The sequence below is a fragment of the Labrus mixtus genome, chromosome 14, assembly GCF_963584025.1.
Source record: "Labrus mixtus chromosome 14, fLabMix1.1, whole genome shotgun sequence".
Lineage (NCBI taxonomy): Eukaryota > Metazoa > Chordata > Actinopteri > Labriformes > Labridae > Labrus > Labrus mixtus.
The window spans coordinates 29160830-29185923 of NC_083625.1; the positions used below are offsets into that span (position 1 = coordinate 29160830).

The window sequence follows — 25094 nt, forward strand, 5'->3', positions numbered from 1 at the left end:
ACCAAGTGAACAGCTTCAAAGTGAGATCAGACACAGAGGCAAAGCACAAGTTGATGTCTTTTTTAAGACAACAAAGACTCTTAATAAATGAAACATTTGACTGTTAAAAGAAAGCACTATAAGAGTTTCTATGTTGCACTACTTTTACATTTACAGGACAAGATCAGCAAAAACATACCATTTTTTTAACAGGGGGCTCCAAACTCTAAAAAGTTTCTCCCATGATCTTTAAATATTGAGAATAATATTGACATTACTAAAGTGCTTTTTCTCATTTGAAGGATCCTTTTTTGTAATCTAAATCTGTTGCACTTAAGTATTGAGTTCTAATATTTACAGTCTATGGTTCTATCACACAAGGGAAACACGTTAAATGTAATAAAAGAATCACACCAAGTTAAGTTATTAGTCAAATTAATATCCTGTTTATTGAAGATTTGATACAGTGATCACATTATATCATTATTATTATCTGATCAAACATATCTACAGATCATAAAATACTGTTCATTTACAGCTGAGATTTTAATTGTATGTTTCAAATATATGTAACTTTTGACATAACACATTCAACATGTGGTTACACTACACCTACTGTAGGCACTATGTGAACACAGATACACACATATGTCTCATTAAAGCTGCTGATTACACATTTCTAAGTGCGTCCATATGTACATGCACTGTGCCCCCATAAAGTTTTCAAACATTTTCCAGCTCATTCTGTAAAATATCACTTCAACATGCTTTTTGCCATCACCAACATTCTCAAAGGAAAAACATCCTCCACCCACTCCCCGTCAGCCTGTAACATCCTTTGCCATAAGGTCGCTTCATCCGCCGTTGAGTCCATCCAACCCACTTCCACCCCGTAACTCTTCCCTGCACAGAGAGGCACAGACATACTTTGGTTAGTAAAGAGCCTTTATGCACTGTTGAAAATGTATAAAAGAAATTCAGGCAAACTGCCCCGGAAATGTTTCATGAATTGCTTGTTGACACCAGAAGACTATTTACTGTAGGACAGGACAGGTGGGGGATCTCAGGAGGACGTGATGTAAAAGGGGGGAAAAAACACTTTGACACAAATTTGAGGAAGTTTCAGGAGTTTTGTGCAGGTGTGAAAACACTAAACAAAGGGGACTTCAATAAGTTAAGTGCTGCATGGGTTTGGTTGTTTATACTTTTATCACTTAAGCATTAAGATATTCTGCATTTTTAAAAGGGCTGTCAACATTAACACTGTGATAAATCTCAAAACATTCACCTGTAAATTATTTTTTAAATTTGACTTTCATGCTTAATATGCAAACTTACATGAAGTGCCATTGACTTTAATTATCCTTTGAAAACCTTAAGTGAAGATAAACTGTGATGCAGATTCAGCAGAGTAAGGGACTCATACTGCAGAGCAGCAGACATCCACCCAGCGAGTCATTATAGGGTCGTAGATATGAAAGGTCTGTCTCCTCACCGCGCCGCATTATTCTCTCCGGCCACATCTCTGGGTCCAGTCATTCAAGGCATGTAAAGACTTATACATTATAATGTCTGACATTAAATGGATCACTTGAGACAATAGTAATCAACTAGTAAGCTCCTCTTGGTGCTCTCGGTTAGCCATTCTTTGAAACATACCCTTATGTTCTAAAGTTTGTTTGCCAACATCTGCAAGGCTCAAATTGTACAAACATGGTAGTCGGAGTGATCCTGTGTTTGTATTGATAATGTTGTATTATAGACTCCTCTGTATGTGTAGTGGCATTAGCTGGATAGGCTAAGGTCATTCCGGCTGGGCGGCAGGGGTGGATCCAATGGCTGGTGTGGAAGGCATGGACTTCATTTAAAATCTGATTGACCACCTTAGGTGCCAACCCAAATTCATAAATCAGGACGAGAAGGAAGTCAGTATGAGTTTTTTTTTTTTAAATTGAGATTAATCACAGTCTCTTATGTGATAAATCATGAATAATTTGATTTAAGCACACATTTGTTATGGAGGCTGGTACCTTCATCTCTATTTATTTTTTATTGTATTTCATTGTGTTTCACAATTTTAATGTTATTTTATAAAAATCTGCAAAAATCTATGATATGAGTTTACCCAAATTCAGACCAGGTGTGGATAGCAGGACAAAGTGAATGAATCTATTCAGAGGGTCAAGATTACAGCTGTGACCATGTTGAAAAGATGAACAATGGAATCTGACCTGTCCCTAGCCCCAGCCTCACTCCGCCGATGTAATGGTTGTTGAGTCGGTCGTGATCCCACACTGTGATCTCCACACAGGCCTCTCTCAGGTCCTCTGGGCGGAAGCCGTCATACACCATGGTGTGGTTAAACATTGGGTTTGCTGTCCTCTTCACAACCCGCGTCTTCTGTCTGCTTTTTCGACTCGTGTCAGGAAGCACAGTGCTGCAGCATAAGGAAAGGAGGGAGGTAAAATGTCATTATTATTATATTTTGACTAAACAAAGACTTAGTTCTGATCTTAAACTAAATACTCTATATGAAATTCTGAAAAACCCACTCTTTTCACTATTATGAAATGTTACTTTTAGCTAGAAATAAATAGCTAGATCGATATTGTTACAACGGGACATTCCAGGGGGCTGATCTATACAATTCACTTCTATGCCATTCTGTGTTTAGGGCAAGCACAAGCGTGTACTATGACGCTGTCATCAGTTCAATGATAGGCCTGTGAGGCAGAGCCAACATAGCATAGGAGGAGCTAACAACATAGGCAAAGCAGTTTATATATGCTTTACACTTCTCACACCCAATGCCTGACTCTTGCAGCAGGGTTAATGGATGTGATAGCTATACGCTTCACCACAGATACCTGGATTTATGACATTTGCAAGTTTAACTGTAGACTGGTTGGACAACAGATGCACACTGCGCAGTACAGTGCTGCAATTTAAAACTTCCACAGTTCACAAACCAGCGACCCCATTACAACGGCCATCAAAGAAATGACCAGTTGATTAAAGTGCATGGGAGACAATTCTAGCAACCATAGACTGTAAATAAACATGGATGATTCAGTCTCATCCTCACAGTGAGGAACACAGACTGATACTCAGATCAGATCAGTTAGTCAGATAACCAAAGCCTGGGTATCAGATTTGTATTTGAACTTGAAAAGTTGGATCGTTACATCACTAGTTATTTCATTTGGCTTTGACTCAAACCAACAAAATGTACTTTATTCGGGCTTTCTAAACTTCCTTCAAAGTCTACTGTGGCAAAACAAAAGGAGAACATGTGGCACACTCACTGTGCAGAAGATAGCACGACAAAACAAATATTTTATGATAATTATTTTGTTGATTTATTTGGTCATATTACATATTTCATCAGTACGACTTCCTCATTCCTTTTTTTCATGATGGTTGATTAATTAACTGAAGTTCAGTCAGGGACAGGACATCCTACCATTTCACAAACGGGTCGATAACAACTCCTCTAACTGGAGGAAGATTCTTGCAGTCTTTCACCCAAATCTGCACCTCACTAGTTTCCATCCTGCTCTGACCTGTGGATAAAGTCAAACACAAACTGTGACTTCCCTGAAAGAAAAGCATTGATATAAACTTTAGATTGAACGGCTCACTCTGGGACGTCAGTGGCAGGAATCTCAGGGCCACTCTCATCTGTCCTCTGCTGTCTGCCAGATGTGAGGGAGTCTGTGTTGTAATTTGTGATGACACCTGATTGATTAAACTGTGATTAGTAAATGTCTGAAAAGATTTCTTCTACTTAACGCACAGACAATTAAGAAACCATCCCTTACCCCAGCTTTTAATGCATATTCATTTATATGTGTGTTGCTGAAGTCCCACTCTGAAAGATCCAGGTCCACGTCACCCAGGAAACTGTTGCGCCCAAAAGTGTCATTATGCCACACCGAGATGTTTATAATCTGACTCTTCAGCTCCTCCATCGGGATTTTAAACTATGAAAAATGAGTTCATTAAGATGATTTTTGAAAAATAAACTAAAAGTCTACATGTAAAGAAAGATCTGTAAAATAATATATGCATGTCATTGTTACCCTGAGGATTTCATTGTAGTCAGGGTTCAGAGTTCTTTTTTTTACAGCAGTTTTTCTCTTTCCCAGTTTGGTCTTGTCAGGAAGGAGGTAACATTTGACATACCTTGAAAAAGACAGAAGAGTTACCATCTTATTTTAGAGCATAAAGTGAAATATAAGAAGTTCTTCTTCTCTTTTCTTTCTGATTCGCCAGTTCCCTTTATCTAACTTTAATTATGTCAAATATCTCTGGATGAGGTGACATTCCCTTTACCATTTGGAGCCTATAATATAGAACAAGCATTTACGGGTCTGAGCGGTTCTTCTTGGTGTCTGCCGCAGCCAGATCCCTGCAGTGCACCACGAAGATGTGAAACTCCCCAAGCTTCTGGATGTAGTTCACAGCAAACTGAATGCTTCCCTGGACTTCAATGTCACCAAAGTCTGCAGGGTAAATGCTGCCAATGCTGCCGCTGACCTGCGAGTACATAATGGCACAGAAGAGAGAACCCCATCCTCTCTAGGGTTAGCTTATTATTCTCATACAGTGGCAATGGTGACAAAATTTTGCAGGAAAAATTCAAAAAAATTATAACAGCCAAAAATAAATGCGATATCAATGTGTTACCATACTACTACCTACATATACCATCTAATCTTGTAACTCAGTAAGTGACTGGAAGGACTACATTAAGACATTTTTACATTTAAGATTCAGGCTGCTAATTTTCTATGTTAAATTAACAAATCTACTAAATTTACACAAAAAATTTGACCTTAAAAAAAGTATTTAGCTGTGTTTGAATATTTAGAAACCAATGGGCTTGGAGCTGAACGTACGGCGTTTTGTGTGTATATATATATATATATATATATATATATATATATATTTATTTATTTATATATATATATATATATATATATATATACATTCAGAAGCATTTGGTGACTGCAGTGAGGAAAATCTAAAGTCAAATCTATTGTAGTGAGCTGAGTGTGAACATACAGAAGACATGGAGGCCAATCCAGAGGACAGACTTAAGTTAGACGTGGAGCTGCCCGTGTTTCTTCTCAAGCCCAAGTTGGTCTCAAAAGTGCTGTCACTGTCTGTCTGAAAGAAATAATTTCTCTGTGATATACATGAAGTTACTGATAAATGGAACTGTTCATTGATGTGGAAAGTCAGAATGATTTACCTCGTCCTGCTGAAGAACAGGCACAGATACACTGCTTTTCAACTGCTTTGAGTTAGACGATGATGGGAGAGAAGAAACTAGGGGACAAAATGTGACTAATCAGTTATAATGAGGATAAAAAGGGTTTTCTTGAATGTAAAAAAAATACTAAGTGCATGTATCCAAGCCTGTGTATGTCCTGCCAAAAAAGGATATGTTTACCATCATCCACACTTTGATTTGTTGATTCTTTTGGGTTATCATGGTTCCTCGCTTTTTCTACAGAGAAATGTCATCATGTTATATTACTGTATTAACATTTCACTGTAATATAAAATAAAACTAGCCTATATTATGTCAATATAATGATGGATTATAACCACTTTCTATATCAAAAGAGAGGTCAGTTACTTGTTTTTGAGGTGAGATTTTCCAGACTTTTTGATGAGGACTTGATCTTTGAAGATAGTTCTTTAAGAGATGTCATGATGGTACTAGGAGTCTCATCACAACCTGCCACAGAGGAAACATCATCAGCTCTGGAAAGTAGACTCAACACAGATTATTAGATGGTTACTGAATTACTAAGCAAGCTATCATGCTTCTGTTTCACTAAAAAGAAAATAAGTCGAGCTGTTAGGAAAGACTGTTCTTCTATTGTTGTTAAAACTTCTGACAAATAAGGAGTGTCTTAAAGTGAAATGATTAATATTAGCAGAATGAAAAGATGCTATGTTAAAGGAGACCTCTGTGATTTTTATTGATATTGTTTTTAAAATTAAAAAGGTTCTGGGGCTAAAAGCATTTTCAAAAGTTCTATTCATAAATCATAAATACACATTACATTAGAGCTAAAGCATCACAGCGCAGGCAACACAATAACAGCTTGGCTATGGGTTTGTATTGCTAACCTGCAAGAAGATGAAAAGTATGGAAAGCCCTTTGAGCATTTATTACATACTCTATATCAAATGTCAGATTTCTGCCTGGTGCTGTCTTTGACAGCATTAGTTTACTAGTTGAACACTGAAAGACTTATTTAACATGTTGATAGCAAAAGCTCTAACATGTTAACTAATAATATGCAAAATAGCTACTGGTTAATAAGTGAGATATATTTTGACACTACTGGTTAACTTGTGAGCCTAAAAAAATGTTTACTAGTTAACTAGTAGAGCCTAATTACGAACTATATAGAAACATAAGTTGGGGTCATTTTGACCTTACTAGATTACCAGAGAGGTTCAAATAGAGTTACTGGTAAGAGTAAAAATGTCCACTATTGTTATCGCTTTATGAATCTTACTTGTTAACTAGTGAGGCTCAATGTCCTGTGTAACACTAGTTTCACAAATCTATAATGAGGAGTTGAGGAGAAAGGTAGCATTGGCTCTCAATTGCAAAATAGTGCAGAAAACTGACTTTTGATATCAATTAATTGAATAAATGCTCAAATGTCTCTCTATACTAACGGCTTACCAACGCTCCACACAGCCATTCTATCAACTCTGTGCTACTTAAGCTAATGCCACAACATTTCTTAGCATACTGGAATATGAGCTGAATGACCAAAGTCTATCTTTGCCATTTATTTCTGGTTTAAAGAGCCTGTACACACACAGACCTGAGCAATGCTGGACAGTGAGGGGAAGACTCTTATTGACTCTTATTTTACTTTAATGTAAGTAATAAGAGTCAACTTGCTTAATGAGTCGTCAAACAAGCTGAAACTGTAGCTTACTGTTAAATTACAACAACAAAACTAGCAACTAACTGCACTTTTAATGGAAAGTATGCTGTTTGATTTACATGAAAAATTGCATGTTTAATTGTTGTTGCTATGAAAAATCAAATTAGAATAGTGACAAAGAAAATATATTTAACACAATATTAACTATCACAATTAAAAGTATTAATATTATTAAAAAGACTGGGTCCACTAATTCCCTATTTGTCATTAAAATCATAAAAGCAGATGAATACATCTGACACAATGATTATGGCGACGAGTAGTGCTTAAAAGACTCTTGAGTAAGTGAGGAAGTCCCTAAAAGGAGGCGGGAGTGTGTCTGCTAGATAAGAACTAATGTGAGTTTCAATCTATATAATTAACTGCTGTAATGAAAAGTAGAAAAAAATAAACAGAGTTGAGTTAGAGCAGCAAAAACAGGCTTCAAGTCCAATGCAATTGAAAAGCTTGGGCCTGTCCCAATTGTGGTTTTAAAAATGATTTCGATTTCAATTGAATATATGGTGTCAAAATGCTCACTTTGTTATAATGAGCATTAATTGTTACACAACTGTGTTAAATACTTGATTGTAACTGGCTTTTATTATTAATATTATTATTATACAAAAAGCAACACTCTGCTATCTGTGGATGAGTTAGTGTTGTTCAGAAGATCAAAATTGTACTAAGAAAGGCTCATAGACTGTGGAGCACTAAATGTAATCAATCTGTGTAAAGATGTCTGGTTTGTTTCCTTTGGGAAAGGGGAGGGAAGACGCCAAAACTGTATGCTATAACAGAGAAATCTACAAAACTGATGATGGCAAATGAAGTAAACACATAACAGAACATGCTATGGGACACGACAGTGTTTTTAAAGACTGCTGAATGGAAAATAAAATTTCAACAGACTCCGACATTACAAGCCAGAAAGATGAAATCAGGTGCTGCGCCGACTCATACAGATCTGTTCACTTTGTCTCATTTCACCATCATCACAGGAAATGTTGATTAAAAGTGAGAAACAACAGCTACTTTTGTTCATTTTAAGAAGGCTTGTTAAGTTAACTGTTGCTGAGGACACAGCTCAACTCGCTGGAGAGTCCAACAAACATTTTGCTAAGCTAAGATATAAATCAATAAAATAATTCTAGATCACTATTCTGTTTTGAATTATTGATTTCCTGAGTAAGTAGCCGTGTAATAAATGGGATAATGTATAGTGAGGGTGAGACTCCTCTTCTTTGTGTTGGGGTCTTGCTCACCCTGTCGTAGCTCCATTTCCCGATTACAACCCGCTCACATTATCCCTTACATGATAACTTTTCACTGATCACTGGGTAACTTTGGCTTGCTTTTAATTGCATTTCAAAGTTATTGAAAATCAGTGAAATGGCACAAACCCACCTAAAATATGTTTGCGCTAGCCACCACTGAAGCTGCCTTTAACTTAGTGTGTAAACTTAGTTTACCAGATCATCCTTAGGAAAAAGAATGGTTATAAATCATCTCTTTAGAGAAGTGAGCAGGAGAAGGTATCAATAAAAAAAGTAGAATAGGTGAAACCTATATTATGTTAAGGTGCATACTGAATAGAGGAAATGTTAGGTGCATGAATTATGCATTTGTGATACACACTTTGTAGTTTCAAAAATGATTTCAAAGAAATATAAATGGAGAGAATTGAAAAGCTCACTGCCTGAACTTGGTCGGGAAAGAGACCAAGCACTGGTTGTTATGTCCTGGCTGGAGCCTCCATCTTTCTTTCTGAGAGGACTAGCCTTTATGGGACTGTGCCTCAGGTTCTCCAAAGAGTTTCTGATGTTTTTTTGTGGACTGTGTAAAGCATCACTGTCTTGGCTAAAAGGGGGGACATAGGCCTTCTCTTGTGGCCCGAGGTAATGCTGATAATCCTGGGGGAGGATGGATCTGGCAAGGCGTGTCAGGGTCCCAAGCTTTTTTTCTGGGGTCTTCTTGTGTTGTGGAGACGAGGTGTTTGAAGCACTTTGTGGAATATTTACATTGCTAATCATGATGTCTGAGCTAGATTTAGTTTCTGTCTGCCTTGCCTCATGGGAAGGACTCTTCCTCTCTCTTGGCACTGGTGTTGGCTTCCTTTGCTCTTCAACATGCTTGCTTTGGGGCTCTATGTCTATTGGAAAGGTTTTTAAGGGAGAGGCTTCCGGTCTTGGACTCTTTGGACCAGAGGTTTCTTTTGGCAGGACCCTTGGGTGGCACGTCTTGGATGGACTTCTCCTGGTTTCTTCATCTTGGTCATTTGCTCTAGGACTTAGCGATCTCCTTGGACTGAGGGGCTTGGTTTGAGCCTCTGGATCAGCCTGGACTCTGCTTTGGTGACTTGCTGATGGTAGATCCTCAGCATCCCTCAGCAGTGTCTTGTCCATGCACTGACTAACAAAACCCTTTTCTGTCACGTTTAATGATTTCAAGAGAGTATTAGACTTGGTTTGTCCCACTCCCTCTAACTTCTCCCTGCTGCATAAGACTGTTCTAACATCTGACTCAGGGGACACCACTTTGTTACGAAATGACCTGCTCGAGGCGATTACAGCCATTTCCCTGGACTTTGTGACTTCTTTTTCCCAAAAGTTCTTGAGATCACTTATCTTTGCTCGCCTGTCCTCTTGAGGAGTGGGACTGGACTGTCTGGGAAGGGGATCTAAACTCTCTCCCTCCTGCTTTTGGCTGTTTAAAGGTACAGAGGGAGGTTCAGCCGTGGTGATGTTTTCCTGTTTCTCAGAAGTCTCTGGCTCTCTTGTGGAACCTGTTGAACTGTCGTCTGTCTCTTCATAGATGACGACTGGATTTGCTCTATATGTGCCATCTTCTTTAGATAAAACTACGAAGAGGCTACAGTCAGTCTGTGGGGATGAACTCTGGTTTTGGGATGTGCTAGCAGTATGTTCAACTGTAGTTTCAATTTCAGGCAAGATATTATTGTTCCTGCTCTCCACATCAGAGTCAGTGTGACGGCAAAGGGCAGGTTTCATTTCTGTCTTAATGATGTCTTTGTGCCCTGCCTCTTCACTAGCGGAAATCATGTTTTCCATCTCCCCGGAAGCTTTCAGATTGGATGGACTCTCTGGATCAGTTTCCACTGAGATAAGTGTTTCTTTGAAGGGAGTGTTCTGCATCGTAGTAAGTTGGAGTGTTTTGACCTCTGTCAGCTTAGAGAGTTCAGTCTGCTGTTCTACACATTTGTCCTCGATGGTATCTGGAGCACTTTGGAAGATGATATGGTTACTGTCTGTTTCCTCCTCCTGAGATATCTCCACCTCTTCTTTCAGTGGAGTCTGCTCTTCAGCACCTTCCTCTTCTTCTCTGAGAAGTGTTTGTTCAGGCTCCGGGGACATGGAGTCTGAGCTGGACTCAACAGTAACATCAGGCCAGTCTGTCGTTGTAGCCTGAAAGTCCAGGTCCTCTTGAGGTACTATCTCTGAGTGAACAGGCTTACCTGACTCGAGCTTGGCAAGAGGAGGGTCACACTCAGCAGAGCAGAGCAGTTCCAGATAATAATTCCCAGAGCCATCTGCAAAAACAGCAAGATACTAATTGAATCACTTTTTACCATTTTTTCTGCAAGCATTAAAATGAATAGTTTAGAAAACCTGTGTAAGAATGATTGTGAGTGTAGCACTATCAAACATCCTTCACAAAGAATCTAAAAAGTCACAATAGATTTGATTATAAAATATGCAACTTTGGCATCCCTCAGGGATAGAACAAAGGACCCAAACACATACTTTTGAATATGTAACAAAAAATAAATATTCATAATGATAATAAATTCAAAAGTCCACATCTGCACTCAAGCCCCAATTTATTATTCTAGGTTATTCTATCCTGGATTGGCTTAATGTAGAGGTTATCTCTTGGACTAGAGGCCTGACCTAAAAGAATGATGTGAAAGTGCCGGAAGCAGCAACAGAGTCATCAACACATTCTCAATGTCAAAAAAAGGGCGGAGAAGAATATGATGGCAAAAGGGAAACATAATGACGCACTTTCACTGCGTGTGCAGAGATCACATTAGTCTCGGGCATACAGTGAATACGGGGAATTTTCCTGAATAATTTCTGCTGCTCTTTTCTCACTTTAGCTCAACCAGACTTCAAACAGGAACGTTTACTAAGCGGCTGGCAGGAAAAACTCTGGGTAGTTGGAGTGACCAATGTGGCTTTTTGCATCAAACATGAAGCTCCCCAGAAAATGTCAGTAAGTTTTCAGGATTTTTGTTGCATGTGTGAAAGCAACCCTCCATTTTTATATGCCATGTGCCCCAAACCCCCGGAGCCCAAATTTGAGTAAAATACGATTCATTGGCTGCACTTTGGCCTCACTTACACACTCTTGGACAACAACTTCACTCAATCTAATTAACTTTTGAAAAACTCCAACACCAAGCAGGAGCCATGATGGAAAAGTTGTCGACAAATGTTGACATGAATGAAACATTACCATCTAACAATACAATAAAGAAAAAAAGGTAAAAGATCTATTTCCACTATTCTGTACTAGCAGTTACACATTAATGCATATATTCAATTGTAGGAGCCAGAATTACAAATATGCTTGTATAGGTATACAGTATGTGTAGAAATGTGAAATCATTGATTGTTTGTCAAATAAACTAATTGGCTGTTTAATTGACTCAAAGGGTATAAATGAAAACTCTTACCACCTAGGACATCATGTTGAGCAGCTGTTTGCACTTGGATAATGGATGACTCATTTTTGCCAGTAAGTTCTTCCTCCTCAGAATCAATGTGACTTTTGTCACTCAGTCTGTGTGTGTCTGAATCTGTGCTGTCTTTGATGTTACATTGGTCCTCGGCAGGAGCGGTGAAATCCACATCCAGCAGACCGTGCTCCCCCAGCTCCTTTCCATCTTGCCGATCCAGTCCACTTCGAGCGATCATGGAGCTGAACCTAACCTGCTTCCTGTCCATCCAGCTCTCAGAGGGAGAATCTGGGCTAAAGGTACTTTGTGGGTCCAAGCGAGGGAACAAGGAATCTGAGGAGCTAGATGGCGACAAGTGCTTGAGGATGCTACGTGGAGCAGCAGAGGTCATTTGCCCAACTCCGCCATCTATCTCCACAAAACTTTCCTCAGAAGAGGGGCTGTCTGCTCTGTGTTCACTCGGTGGAACCGTAAATGATAAGTGGGTAACCTGGCTATCATCGGGGTCCTGTTGAAGGTCATGAATAGGAGATGTGCAGCTGTCAGATGATGGAAAAGGCTCTGAAAGAAACAGAAACAAATCAATACTGATTTACATAAAAAACACAGGTACCTCTTGGGGTTTTTTCTTTCTCTCTTTCTTTTGTTCTTTTTTTGTTAAATTAGTGTTCCACTAGTTACCTACCAACCATAAAAGGGGGACAAAGCAACAGAGTCTGACAGTGTGATGACAGTTTTTCCCGTTATATCCAAGTATATTAATGCTACATGTAGTTTCAACATGTACAAAATATCAAGAAAAGAGCAGAAAAGAACCTGCTGGCTAACATGAAACATAATGAAGCAGTCTATGGTCACAGGATATAAATGTCATCATATCCCCTGAATTTTCCTGAATATTACCTGCTGTTTTCAACTAACTTCATTTGTTTCCTTGACTTTACCCGGAAAATGTACAAATGGAGTTGGCAGGAAATTTTAGGATAAAGTTGGAGTGAAAAGAATCCAGCTGTTTGTGTTGACACATTCAGCTCACCCAGAACATGTCATGAAGTTTTCAGGAGTTTTGTGCATATTTGAATTGGGTATTATAGTGTGTGGTGTGAAGTTACTGTTTTAATGAAAAGCATGTTTCCCAGTACTTTTTTAGCATCATGAGGACTGTGAACTGCACATATGTAATGGCTGAAACAACTCAGAATATAATTAACAACAGTATTGTCAAGTTATTGAGAACTTCACAGGAACTTGTTCTGGTTGATTAATGTTAATACATGACACTGATAAAGTTTTCTGTGTGAATAGGTATTTGGAACTAATTAAGCAATTGCTACTTGTTTAAACTGTCTCTATTTGCATCAGTTGCTTCCTTCTAATCATATACTTTCTCCCACAAAAACATTGTTTTTGAGTTCCTGTATTTCCAGCAGCCACAAGTCATGCAGTACAGATTAAGGCTTTGGAATGTACTTCAGTTTAATCCTCCAGCTAGTCTGGCAGCCCTGGATGTTCACACTTCCTTTCACTTTGACAAATTCTGAGAAAATCTGTGGCCCAAGCTCACTGGAGGAAAATAAACTGAGAGATATTAGGATAGGATATGGAGATATGTAATGACTTAATCCATGGAACTTTAATCATTGTCATCATTTACACAACGACAAATAATGCTAGATTTAACTTTTTTTCCTATGGTGTGTTAAGAGCAACAATATGATAAAAACAGGGAACCACACACTTACAGATAACACACAAACTGGTAATCTCACAACTCCTCCTGTCGTCAAAGAACTAATCGGTAACACTTCATAATAATCATCATCAATAAAGGGTAAATTGATAGTTAATTAACCTTTAGTTAATAGTTCTTTCACTGTAAACAAACAATAAAATGATAGTTAATAATGTTTGCTAATTATTTGTAATGCTATAATTTACGTTATGTTAACAGTTAATCTATGCGATAACCTTTGATGGACTACATTTTACTGGAAATTCACAAAGACAATAGTAAAAAACTATGGATGAAGTCTGAAATCTACATCCACTATGTCCTCCTGAGTAGATCAGATCACTCTTCACACACCTTACACCCCTGGAAAATCAGTCAAGATACAGTAATCTTTAGGACCATCAGGACTTTTCTTAGTTAAGTTTTGCAGCTCAAACACAGAAATCAGATGAACAAGTTCATGCTTTCCACAGCCAAGCAACCCCATGCTCATGCCAGCATGCTGTTCACAGGAGAAGAGGAAGCAGCTAAAGCACAAATAACCCAAACACCTGGAGGTCGGAGTGGTAGAATCAGACTTACATTGATTTGTAATGTTTGCCTAGCTGCTTCCATGATTTGTCCATCAAACAACTCGTACAATTCAAAACATAGCACAAGATCAATCATTAAATCACAATGGAAAGAATAATCCACAAAACTGCACAAACCAATAGAAAACTCACCTTCATCCTGTAACCGGGTTTGATCTTCATCCTTTTCTTCTGAAATGTTACTTGCTTTGACTTCACTATTGAATGGATTTATTCTTTCCTTTAAGAAAACAGTAGATTAATAGATTCCCTCTTTGTAGCATAGACTATCACATTGTATTTCTCTGTACAGCATCTTACCTTTATGGGTGACACTGAAACCAGTTTGGGTTCATGTTCTGGTATTTGAGACAGCCTCTTGAATTCATACCTATCAGAAAACAGATTACAAGGCATGTTGACAATTTCATGAGAACTTATTATTTTGTTTTTCCAAAAACTAATATTAAATATTCACAATCTTGATGCTCATTTAAATAGATTACACTAGTTTATATACGATGGATACATGATGGTAAGGATCAGTGAAATATGCCCACCAATACATATGAGATGGCAACTTGTCCTCTGATGTGTTTTGGCACGCCTTATTAAAATGAAACATGGAGGTTTCAGGAACAGGCAAAGTGGACCTTATTATTAAAGGCAGAATGTGAACGAATCGGTGTGATCTCTACTCAGGGTGAAAACATGACCATGTGAGCCCTGACCTTGTAAGACGATTACTGAGAACTATGGGGGCCAATGATTAAGTATCCGTTTACCATGTGCACAACTCCACTCACAAGCCATCACACCTAAATAATCTCCTCCACTAGTGCAGCAGGTGAAGTCGTTTAAAGCAGACAACACTGTCCACATGTTTATTTTACAATGCTGACTGAATGCCAACTTCTGCTGCAGGAGATTAAGGCTCTTCTTTAAAATTATTAGTAAATGGATTGAACAATTTGGGGTTTAGTGTATTACCCAAGGTCAATGTGACTGCAGGGGCTGCTGGGGATCGAACCCCCCACCCTCCATTTAAGAGACAAGTGATTCTACCAACGAGCCACAGTGAACAAAACTAGAGGTTTGAACTGTTTGAATGGATGGAAAGTCACAAAAAAGCACTGTGAGAAAACATGGGGTGTAATCTCCTGAACCTTTTAATCCCTCTGTTATTACATTTTCTTAATTTCTCGGACAAGTCTGCTGATATTCTACACGTCTAAAAACATTAATATTTACATTACTGTATGCTTATCCAGAGCCTAAAAAAAAATAATTATAGAGCTTTATATGAGAGCCATATCATTGATAATGTGTAAACCATCATTTAAGCATTAGAGCATACGCCCAAGGCCGTGACATCATGCCCAGCAAGGGAAGCCCAAATGTTGTTATCTTGCTTACTGTTATGATTTAGGTTTAAGTCATGTAAATGTTGTGAATCTAAACAACTGTTTCCATTATGAAGCTTCCAAATGTACAAGAAACTAAACACAATGGACACAGAAAATCTGTAGAGACATCTGGCCGTATAATGAGTTAAAAAAACACAACAACCTGTTAGCTACCATCAAAAGACAGCTTACGTTAAAGAATCATGGATACAACAGGTAAGGTTTATATTAATTCTAGATATTAATGCTAATCTTGAACACATACATATAAACTAAGGTTTATAAATTTGCTAGATCTGAGCAATGCGTAACCACATCAAGCATAGCCATGTGGATGTAAACCAGCTGGAAGGACCAAAGGCTAGTGGTGCTAGCACTACAGGGGCGCAAAACTCTGCAAACCATCTTACATTGTTTACTTGCACACAAATTTTAATACATTGAATTTAATTTTGACTTTTACCTGCTTTCTAACCTTCAAACAAGTCAGTTAGTCTTCATTATAATTTTCGTTGAGCCGACTATAGGAAGTTAGTCTGCACATCTTTACAAATCAGACAGATGAAACACACCTTTATGATAATCTCACAGCTGGCTGAAATCACGCCAACAAGTATAAAAAGTAGATTTTAATAGATCAAAGTAAGGGATGTTCGTAGTCGACTATAGGAGGTTAGTCGCCTAGGAACATCCCTAACTTTGATTTAACAAAGTCTGCCAGAAGAAAATGATTTTCACCTGAACTGGGAACCTCTTATAAACCCAACCAAGCTGTGACCATGAACAACTGACAAGGATGAATCAGCCCATGCAACACCTTTTACATTCCATTTATTTAATAAGAACTTATATGTTTTTTAAAGACTTCAAACGGTGGGCTGATCTTTAATAACAACAGATCCATTGAAGCCCAACAGCAGAGGGGGGATTCTTATGGATTGTCTCCACTTGATACCAGCTGCTGTGTTCATTGTCTTTACCTTTCAGTGCTGAGCTCTATGTGAGGCTCCTGAAGGACCCCACGGAGTACAGGTGGGATGAACACTTCTTTATTCCTGCTGCTGACAAAACTGGGCTTCTCCTCCCGTATATGTGAGCGCTCCCCTACAACACACAAAGCAGTTACAATAAGAAGAGCTTACCACATGTCTGTAAAGTTTATTAAACACCATAAACATATGGCTGGAGGAACAATGACTCCTTTTTGTCATTACCTAAAAGATTTCACAAGGTGTGCATGTTAGTGTTACTATGAACAGGGAAAAGATATCACTTCATTTACACACATTTTGCTCATTTTGCAATGTTTCAAGGCAGAGATGCAGAGCGCAGCAGACTCACGTATGGTCAGTGGTTTATGTGTGTGTCTCATGGACGCTCTGATGATGTCAGCGCCGTGGATGCGGTCGTGATGGCGAAGCTGCTTGGTCTCATAGAACCATTCTCCAGTCATGTTCTTCAGCTGGTCCCTATCATTCACAGTCCTCTGTAGGCTCCTGAGAGAACACACACATACTTCATTACTCAGAACATTAAGTTCTACATTTTAGGATATGAAAATCTGACTATTTGAAAATGTGATCACATTTCTTTGCTCAGCCTTTCTGCAAAATACAAAAACTAAAAACCACTTCTGTGTTTCAGTTTTCACCTGTAATCTATCGTGTATAGTTGGCTTTTTAAAGTTGTGTTTAATTCTGAACAGACACTTCAGAATACTTCAGTGATACTACAATATCACCTCTGTCCCATATCAAACTATAAGAGTATGAAATGAGAAATTAGTTATTCACAGAGCTGTTGAAGTAACATAAGGAACTTACTGGACACGCTTCTCCTCAGCTGTCTTCAGCTCAGCGTCTCTTCTCAACACAGCGAGGATGGTCTCCTGCTCCTCCTCGGTCAGAAAACTCAGATCGATCATGATGACTGCTGCGTCGTCTGCTTTGAATCTGTGTCTAAAGGTTTATCATAATTACAGCTGCATACTGTTCCTCCCAGGTCAGGTCAAATTCAGTGGTTTACAGTAACTGAGCTGTGCTTTATTCATCACATGAAACATTCATACTGAGACACTCCTGACACGCCTTGTTATGTATAGTCTTCTTGGGCTCTGCTGCTTTTCAGTGTGTTTGCTTCAGGAGAGGATTTCTGCAGCCATGTTTGATCCTTCTAGACCAATCTGAAAGATGAATTAAAAGTAAATCAGAGATTGACAGAGGCAAGCTGGTTCCTCTTGAAGCATTCTTCAACAGACTGTGCAGTAGTTTGTAGAAAAACAATGTTACTTTAAACAACTAATCAGTAACCATTGTTAGAACTAATTCTGCCCTGTAGATGTTTCCTGCTTTTCTTTGTCTTCTGATCAACAACAACCACATGTCTCTTGAATGTTTGTAAAGAGAAAGAAATAACCATCAACTTAAGCTTTTTGGTACATTTACATGGTCATTTTTAAGGTTTTCTTACATGTCACAAACTTAACAACTATACCATTCTTGTCAATTGTTGAATAGTTAGAAACAGTTAAATAAGCCTAAATAAGACTAAATGTTGTGCAGCTCTGGTTTTATAACAAGCTAATATGTAATGATTCTGAATCATTGTAACTCTGAGTCCTAAAAGGCAATAATGGGCGATGACTCCGTGGCAAATCTAAGAAACAAAAATTGTAACCTTTTAATGCAGACTTTCATTTTTAACCACCAAGTTAAGTACAGGCCTATATTGTTTTTCATGATGGGAAAATTCTTAAGAGTTACTAATCTGTCTTCTCACGCAGACATATAGAAACAGACACACCTACAGGTTCTTTGACAATTAACCTAGAAGAAAAATATCATTAAAATCTGGGTACATTTTTTTGTCTTTCCAAAAATATTTTTAGGTACTTAGGCATCTTCTTTTCTCTCCACCATTTGGACGACATTTCTAAAAACAACAAAAAGATTCAGATATCTTCAGCATTATCTTCGGTTGAAGATAATGTCTGGCTTCTAAATGTCTCTCCATTGAATGAAAGTGTAAGAAATGCAACATTTTGAATGATCTCAGATTATTTCTAGCAGCACATGTAGCTAACAGAAGAAGAAATCACCTCCTGAAACCAAGTGTCAACCTCTGGTGTTGAAAAATTAAGCCAATGCAGAAGTGGAAAAAAACTGCAGTTCATCGAGTGTCCACTTGAGGCTGGCTGCAAAAGACAAATAAGTCTCATACACAACCATTCTAAAATGCTTAAATGTTTACAACCTGGTTAAAAAAATGTGGTCTGAATAGTTCTCTATTGACATAAACTGTGATGATATTAAGGCTAAGGAATATTCATAATTAGGGGCATGGCTGACCTGAGTGATGGACAGGACCGTTGTAGATTAGAGCTTGAGACAAGATTTCCAACATGGCAACCGCCATCGTGGGCTTCAAAACTGTGCTTCAGAAACTGATGGTTGATGTCACTGAGATTATGTCCATATTTTATACAGTCTATGCCTGAAACCTGCCAAATTTAAATTCATCAGATAGTAAACTGGGAGGAGTCAGGAGCATGTAAAGGCACAGTGCCTCACAGACTCACAGTCCAGACCAGCTGTTCATGGTCTGATTCAGGAGCCTTCACAGCAGCTTGATCAAGTAATCTCCTGATCACCAACTTCAAACACGCCTTCCTCCAGCTAACTAACACGTGTTATTCTCCTATCCATCACACAACCACAAACAAAAAACAGAAAATCTTTTGGATTTCAGATGAACGATAAATATCTGTTTTGATTATTGTAAATGGTAGCCAAAGCAACAGTGAATCAGCAACAAAGTTACAGCAACATCACAACTTCATCAGAGCTGCACCCTTTCCTTTAAAAGAAAACAGTTTTTCCTGAGGAATTCCTGCATGTTCAAACACTGTCCATGTTCACCATCATCAAAGAGGACTCTGCAAATGTAGTGTATTTGTTCTGAACACAGATTTATTTGTAGTAACTTGTTTTATCTGTAGAGAAAGTGGTGGTGATGTAACTGTGGTTCAGGCTCTCATTGTTTGTTCATTATTTCAGTTGGGAAAGATGTAATCCCATCTTATTCCCAAGGACAAGGCTGCCTAAACTATTAGATGTATTGAATTATGTTCTTTGTTTTCTTTGTTTAGGATGATGCAGGTTAGACAATATGGGGGAAATGAATTACTTTATTTTTTTGCTGCATAAGGAATGTTGCATGTCCTGCTTCTCTAAGGGGGAAAGTCTTGCGAAAATATTTACTTCCTTGATGTGGTAGCTGTGATTTGACTTGTTTTCTCTTTATTGTCGTGTGAGAAAAAATGATATTTAACAAGCTCTATTGTTCTTTTTTGTAAATATATCTATGGACAAAGTTAGTGACTGATATCTTGTGATTTTATGAACTGACTTCTTCAGTCTCATCCTTTACTTCAAATTGAAGTTGTTACACCAGTCCCTGATATTTTTAACTTACTCTGACTCAAAATACAGTTCCAAAAAACACCTCACCTAAATATGTATATAATCACAATGTTACTGGTTTGAAGAACAACACCAGTCCGAAACCACTCAGCTCAGTTATTTGCTTTACTCTCAGAAGCTCCACCTTTGGTAAAGGCTGTAATTGTGACTAATAAAACAATGAAATTATGGTGGAATATTTATTATTATTATTATTATTATTATTATTTTTCTACAATCTCTCACTGGGTTAAGAAATGTGACATAGAGTCCTGATAATTGTTATCCTCTGAAGACTGTGAGAAGTTCATCACCTAAAGATAGAAACTGTATCTCAATGCTGTGCTGTAAAATGATTATTTTCACACTGTTCAGATACTGTAAGAGTTAAAACTTTTTTTTACTTACCAAACTATCCTGTTTAGCCCAGCCTGGCTGGCTGGTGATCTGAGTTAAAACAAGATTTCAGTGGATAATATGGATTTCAGTATTGTAATACATAATAAGACAACCATATTGTTTCTTAGAGAGGAAATAGGAAACTGCATATATATAAAGTTGGCACTTTTAAAAGGTTATGCCATCAGTTTACACTGGGAGGTTCTTTACATATGAACACAATATTTTGAGTTTTCACATGACTTTGGTCAACTGAATTGTTTTTATGCCCTTAAGTAGGTTGCATTTGAAAAATCAGAAAATAACTGCAGAGATAAGCCTATTTTGTCCCTTTTGTCTTGAGTCCTTAATGAGTGAGCCAGCGCTCAAGCTTTAAATACCAATGTCACAACATACAGAGGATGTCATGCAAAGAGAAGGCAACATTTTGAAAGACTTAGAACAGAAAGCAATGTACTCACCTCTCCCTGTTGCTCCTAGCAGCGTGAAATCTAAAGTACAACTGGTTGTTCAGCTGCTGCAGGTGGGAGGAGCTGCAGACTCTTAGTAGCAGGGGGCAGCAAACAGGGAAGTTTGAGGCTCTGCTTCAATCTGCCCTGCTGAGTACAGGCCCTCCAGGAGGAACAGTTTATGCCTTCCGCTTCTACTTTAAACTTCTGAAATATTCCACTAGAAGGATCAAAAATTATAGAATAAAGTAAAACATTGTGATATTTCATATATTTGGACCTAAATCAACTTGATCCCCATTCCAGGAAATACCCAATGAACAGCAACATATGATGTGCCAAGAAGTATACTACACCAAAGTGTATTATGTGCAAAATCTTTCTTACCAACCTTAAGAATCAATTAAATCACACACATGTAGAAGAGATACATATTTAAAACTCTTCAGTTGCCCCTTACCCTGCTTCTGAACTGACAAGAAAAACTAAATAGATCATATTTCTCTCCTATAAACTTCTCTGCTCCTTCAATGGTCAGATGCCTTTATATTTTATATACCTTGTCACCCTCATACACCTCTAAAACATTGTGTTCCCAATATAATTGTCTTGCATTACTTAACCATTTTCATCAACCATTTTCATCAACTAGTTAATCTATTTCTTACCTGAATTGAATTATTGTAATTCTCTTTTATCAGGATGCCCTAGTCAGTCTTTTAATAATCTTCAGCTGGTCTAAAATGCTGCAGCTCATGTATTGTACTGACTGGAAAAGGGACCACATTACTCCTCTACTGGCTTCACTGCACTGGCTCTCTATACAATCTAGAATTTAATTATAAATCCCTCTTCTCACTTACAAAGCTCTAAATGGTCACGCACCATCTTGTCTTAAAGAGCTAATAGTGCCGTACTACCCTTCTAGAACATTAAGGTCCCAGAATCCAGGCCTGCTCGTGGTACCTACGGTCTCTAAATGTACTATGGGAGGTAGAGCCTTCAGTTATCAGGCCCGCTCATGGTACAGTCTCTAAATGTACTATGAGAGGTAGAGCCTTGTTATCAGGCCTGCTCGTGGTACCTACGGTCTCTAAATGTACTATGGGAGGTAGAGCCTTCAGTTATCAGGCCAGCTCGTGGTACCTACAGTCTCTAAATGTACTATGGGAGGTAGAGCCTTCAGTTATCAGACCTGCTCGTGGTACCTACAGTCTCTAAATGTACTATGGGAGGTAGAGCCTTCAGTTATCAGGCCTGCTCGTGGTACCTACAGTCTCTAAATGTACTATGGGAGGTAGAGCCTTCAGTTATCAGGCCTGCTCGTGGTACCTACAGTCTCTAAATGTACTATGGGAGGTAGAGCCTTCAGTTATCAGGCCAGCTCATGGTACAGTCTCTAAATGTACTATGGGAGGTAGAGCCTTCAGTTATCAGGCCAGCTCATGGTACAGTCTCTAAATGTACTATGGGAGGTAGAGGCTTCAGTTATCAGGCCTGCTCGTGGTACAGTCTCTAAATGTACTATGGGAGGTAGAGCCTTGTTATCAGGCCTGCTCGTGGTACCTACGGTCTCTAAATGTACTATGGGAGGTAGAGCCTTCAGTTATCAGGCCCGCTCGTGGTACAGTCTCTAAATGTACTATGGGAGGTAGAGCGTTCAGTCATCAGGTCTGCTCGTGGTACCTACAGTCTCTAAATGTACTATGGGAGGTAGAGCCTTCAGTTATCAGGCCTGCTCGTGGTACCTACGGTCTCTAAATGTACTATGGGAGGTAGAGCCTTCAGTTATCAGGCCTGCTCGTGGTACCTACAGTCTCTAAATGTACTATGGGAGGTAGAGCCTTCAGTTATCAGGCCTGCTCGTGGTACCTACGGTCTCTAAATGTACTATGAGAGGTAGAGCCTTCAGTTATCAGGCCTGCTCGTGGTACCTACGGTCTCTAAATGTACTATGGGAGGTAGAGGCTTCAGTTATCAGACCTGCTCGTGGTACCTACAGCCTCTAAATGTACTGTGGGAGGTAGAGCCTTCAGTTACCAGGACCCTCCCCTTTGGAATCATACCATTCAGGGTCCAGGAGGCAGACACACTCTGTACCTTTAAGAATAGACTGAAAACTTTCCTTTTTGATAAAGTGTATAGTTAGGGCTGGCTCAGGTATGGACCAGCTAATACCATCTTATATTACTGCATGTCTGTGAATATTCATGTACCAGTAGTTTTAACCCTATATCTTCCTGGGAGCTCCTGAGCTCCCTTGTCTCATAGTTTCCTCTTTAGTGTAAGAAATGACAGCATTCTGCTTTGGACCCCCGCTGTCAACTCCAACTGCTTCAACTATTAATGTCAGCCATACATAGGTTATCATAATTGTACATCATAATCATATCAACATCATAATAAGTGTTTTAAAAGTGCTATATAAATACAATTTTACTTAATTACTTACTGAATTTACCTGCTCTTTTGTAAAGTGTCTTGAGAAATCATTTGTTATGAATTGGTGCTGTATAAAAACAAAATATTCATAGGTGAAATGATTGACTATCAGGCCCCTGACCTCTCCTTTGAAAAATGGACAGGGCACAGGCAGACACCATCTCTGATTCTGAGCAGTCTTGAAACTTTCCTTTTTGATAAAGTTTAAGTTAGAGCTGGCTCAGGCTTGGACCAGCTCCTATATACGGTCAGGGACTTAACACACTAAGCTCCTGTTGCCTCATCTCTCCATGCATATATATTATAAAGTCCTGTTAACACATGTTGCTATCTTTGTATCTTAGCAGGAGTTTTGTGCTCTATCATCTCACAACCTTCTTATTGCTGTCGCAGACTACTGCTGCTGTAAAACAGATTGACTTACACTACTCCTATTATTATTATCAGTAAAATTATTACCATAGAAGTTATTGTTTATTTTGCAAATACTTTCTCTCCATTGTAACCATGTGTTTGCTCATTGGTGGATTAAGTTCAGTACAGTCTAGACTTGCTTCATATGTAGAGTATCCTGAAATTAATTATGATTGGTGGTTATATAAGTGAAAAATGAATGATTGCTTTTTCTTTTTGTATTTGTTGGAGATTGTTTTGCCTTTATATGATAGGAAAGCTATAGATAGACAGGACATCTGGGGAGAGAGTACAGGGGATGGCCAGCACCAAATGGAAGCTGCGCCCGGTGTTGACCCACATGGCTGTGGGTCTGTTGTAGAATCTGTAGTCGTTCAATCAAAAGATTTGTTTGATCCAAGCAAAGAATTGAAACACAAATTGGTCTCAAGTGGCATTGTCAGTGACATGATGCATATGAATTGGATTAGTTAATACTGATGGGCACTTCAATCAGTCTTTATTTATTTGTGTAGCGGCAAGTCATAACAAGTGTTATCTCGAGACACTTTACAAAAAGCAGGTAAAAGACTCTTTGATATTTAATATTACAAAAGAGCAGGTAAAAAGACACTTGACATATCATCCTCTGCAGAAAGAATGCGTGTATGAATGGGTAAAAGTTACATATAGTGTAAAAGAGTTAAAAGCGCCGGCTTCTCTGTACACTACATGCAGTGCCTCCTCTACTAACTGAGCTGAACAGTGATCTGATTGATCGGTTGAATGAATGAACAACAGGCAAACATCGCAGCGAGAGAGTGAGGTAGACATGCATTGAAGGGCTGCAGCCTCTGTACATTGGACGCCTGCTCAAAGCTAAACCAGTGCCCTCAGAACAGCTTCATCTCAAGACCACAAGGGGGCAAAAGAGTTCTATTTTTTTTACAACCTGCACTCATCTTTACTCTCTAGCAAACTTGTTCTGGTTTCTAAAACGTTATATGGATTTATTTTTTGTTTGTAAATCAAATAATATTTTATTTCATTAATACTACATGAATTGACAAGAACAATAAATCAATCTAATACATGAAACAAAGCATAATTTATATCCTACATTAAATAAAGACTCCATGAAGCTCTAAAAATGTTAAACACAGTGAAAGACTGGTTGAATTTTACTAGGTATTGTACTGGCACAACAAAATTGTATTAACTGATATTTCTCAGAAAACACTGTTCAATGAATGAATGAATGAATCAATCAATCAATCAATCTTTATTTGTATAACGCCAATTCATAACAAATATGATCTCCTAACACTACAAAAAGTAGGTGAAAAACCTCACTCATTGTTATCTACAAAGACCCAACATTAATCCATGAGCACTAAGCAACATTTAGCAAAGTTTTAATGGCAAGTAAAAACTTTCTTTAAGAGGCAGAAACCTCGAGCAAAACCAGACTCATGCTGAACAGCCATGTGCTGAAAGTGTGTTGGGCTTGGTAAGTGGGATAGAGGGAGATTCAGAACGAGGGAAAAGGATAGAGACAAACAGAGCAATACCAATGAATATGTTAGATTTAAAGC

At 38.4% G+C, this 25094-nt stretch overlaps 1 protein-coding gene across 7 annotated transcripts; it reads right to left on the reverse strand.

Annotated features, from left to right (window-relative positions):
• Positions 1–148: 148 nt before the first annotated feature.
• Positions 149–20719, reverse strand: sytl2a (synaptotagmin-like 2a). 7 transcript variants are annotated; one of them, XM_061056085.1, is made up of 20 exons: positions 20677–20697; positions 20225–20263; positions 17180–17538; positions 16698–16852; positions 16337–16460; positions 14272–14341; positions 14104–14191; positions 11644–12207; positions 8641–10494; positions 5627–5728; positions 5438–5494; positions 5237–5313; positions 5047–5151; positions 4349–4518; positions 4062–4164; positions 3801–3962; positions 3621–3717; positions 3443–3542; positions 2211–2416; positions 150–882 (listed from the first exon to the last, which is right to left on the reverse strand). In XM_061056085.1, the coding sequence occupies exons 3-20, from the start codon at positions 17278–17280 to the stop codon at positions 734–736; spliced, it is 4284 nt and encodes a 1427-aa protein (XP_060912068.1). In that variant the 5' UTR covers positions 17281–17538; positions 20225–20263; positions 20677–20697; the 3' UTR covers positions 150–733. The 7 variants fall into 7 exon arrangements, with proteins under 7 accessions (XP_060912064.1, XP_060912066.1, XP_060912067.1 ...); XM_061056081.1 differs by having other exon boundaries at positions 149–882; positions 3443–3717; positions 20677–20698; XM_061056083.1 differs by lacking the exon at positions 20225–20263 and having other exon boundaries at positions 149–882; positions 3443–3717; positions 20677–20719.
• Between the last annotated feature and the right edge of the window lie 4375 nt (positions 20720–25094).

What these genes read in the sequence shown, in the direction of transcription:
- sytl2a (XM_061056083.1), bottom strand. Translation starts at nt 17,280, where the DNA reads ATGATCGATCTGAGTTTTCTGACCGAGGAGGAGCAGGAGACCATCCTC. An exon ending in ACATAAACCACTGACCATAC is followed by an intron (nt 16,461 to 16,697) that starts GTGAGTCTGCTG and finishes TGTGTGTTGTAG; the next exon opens with GGGAGCGCTCACATATACGG. An exon ending in CTGTTCTTCAGCAGGACGAG is followed by an intron (nt 5,152 to 5,236) that starts GTAAATCATTCT and finishes TATTTCTTTCAG; the next exon opens with ACAGACAGTGACAGCACTTT.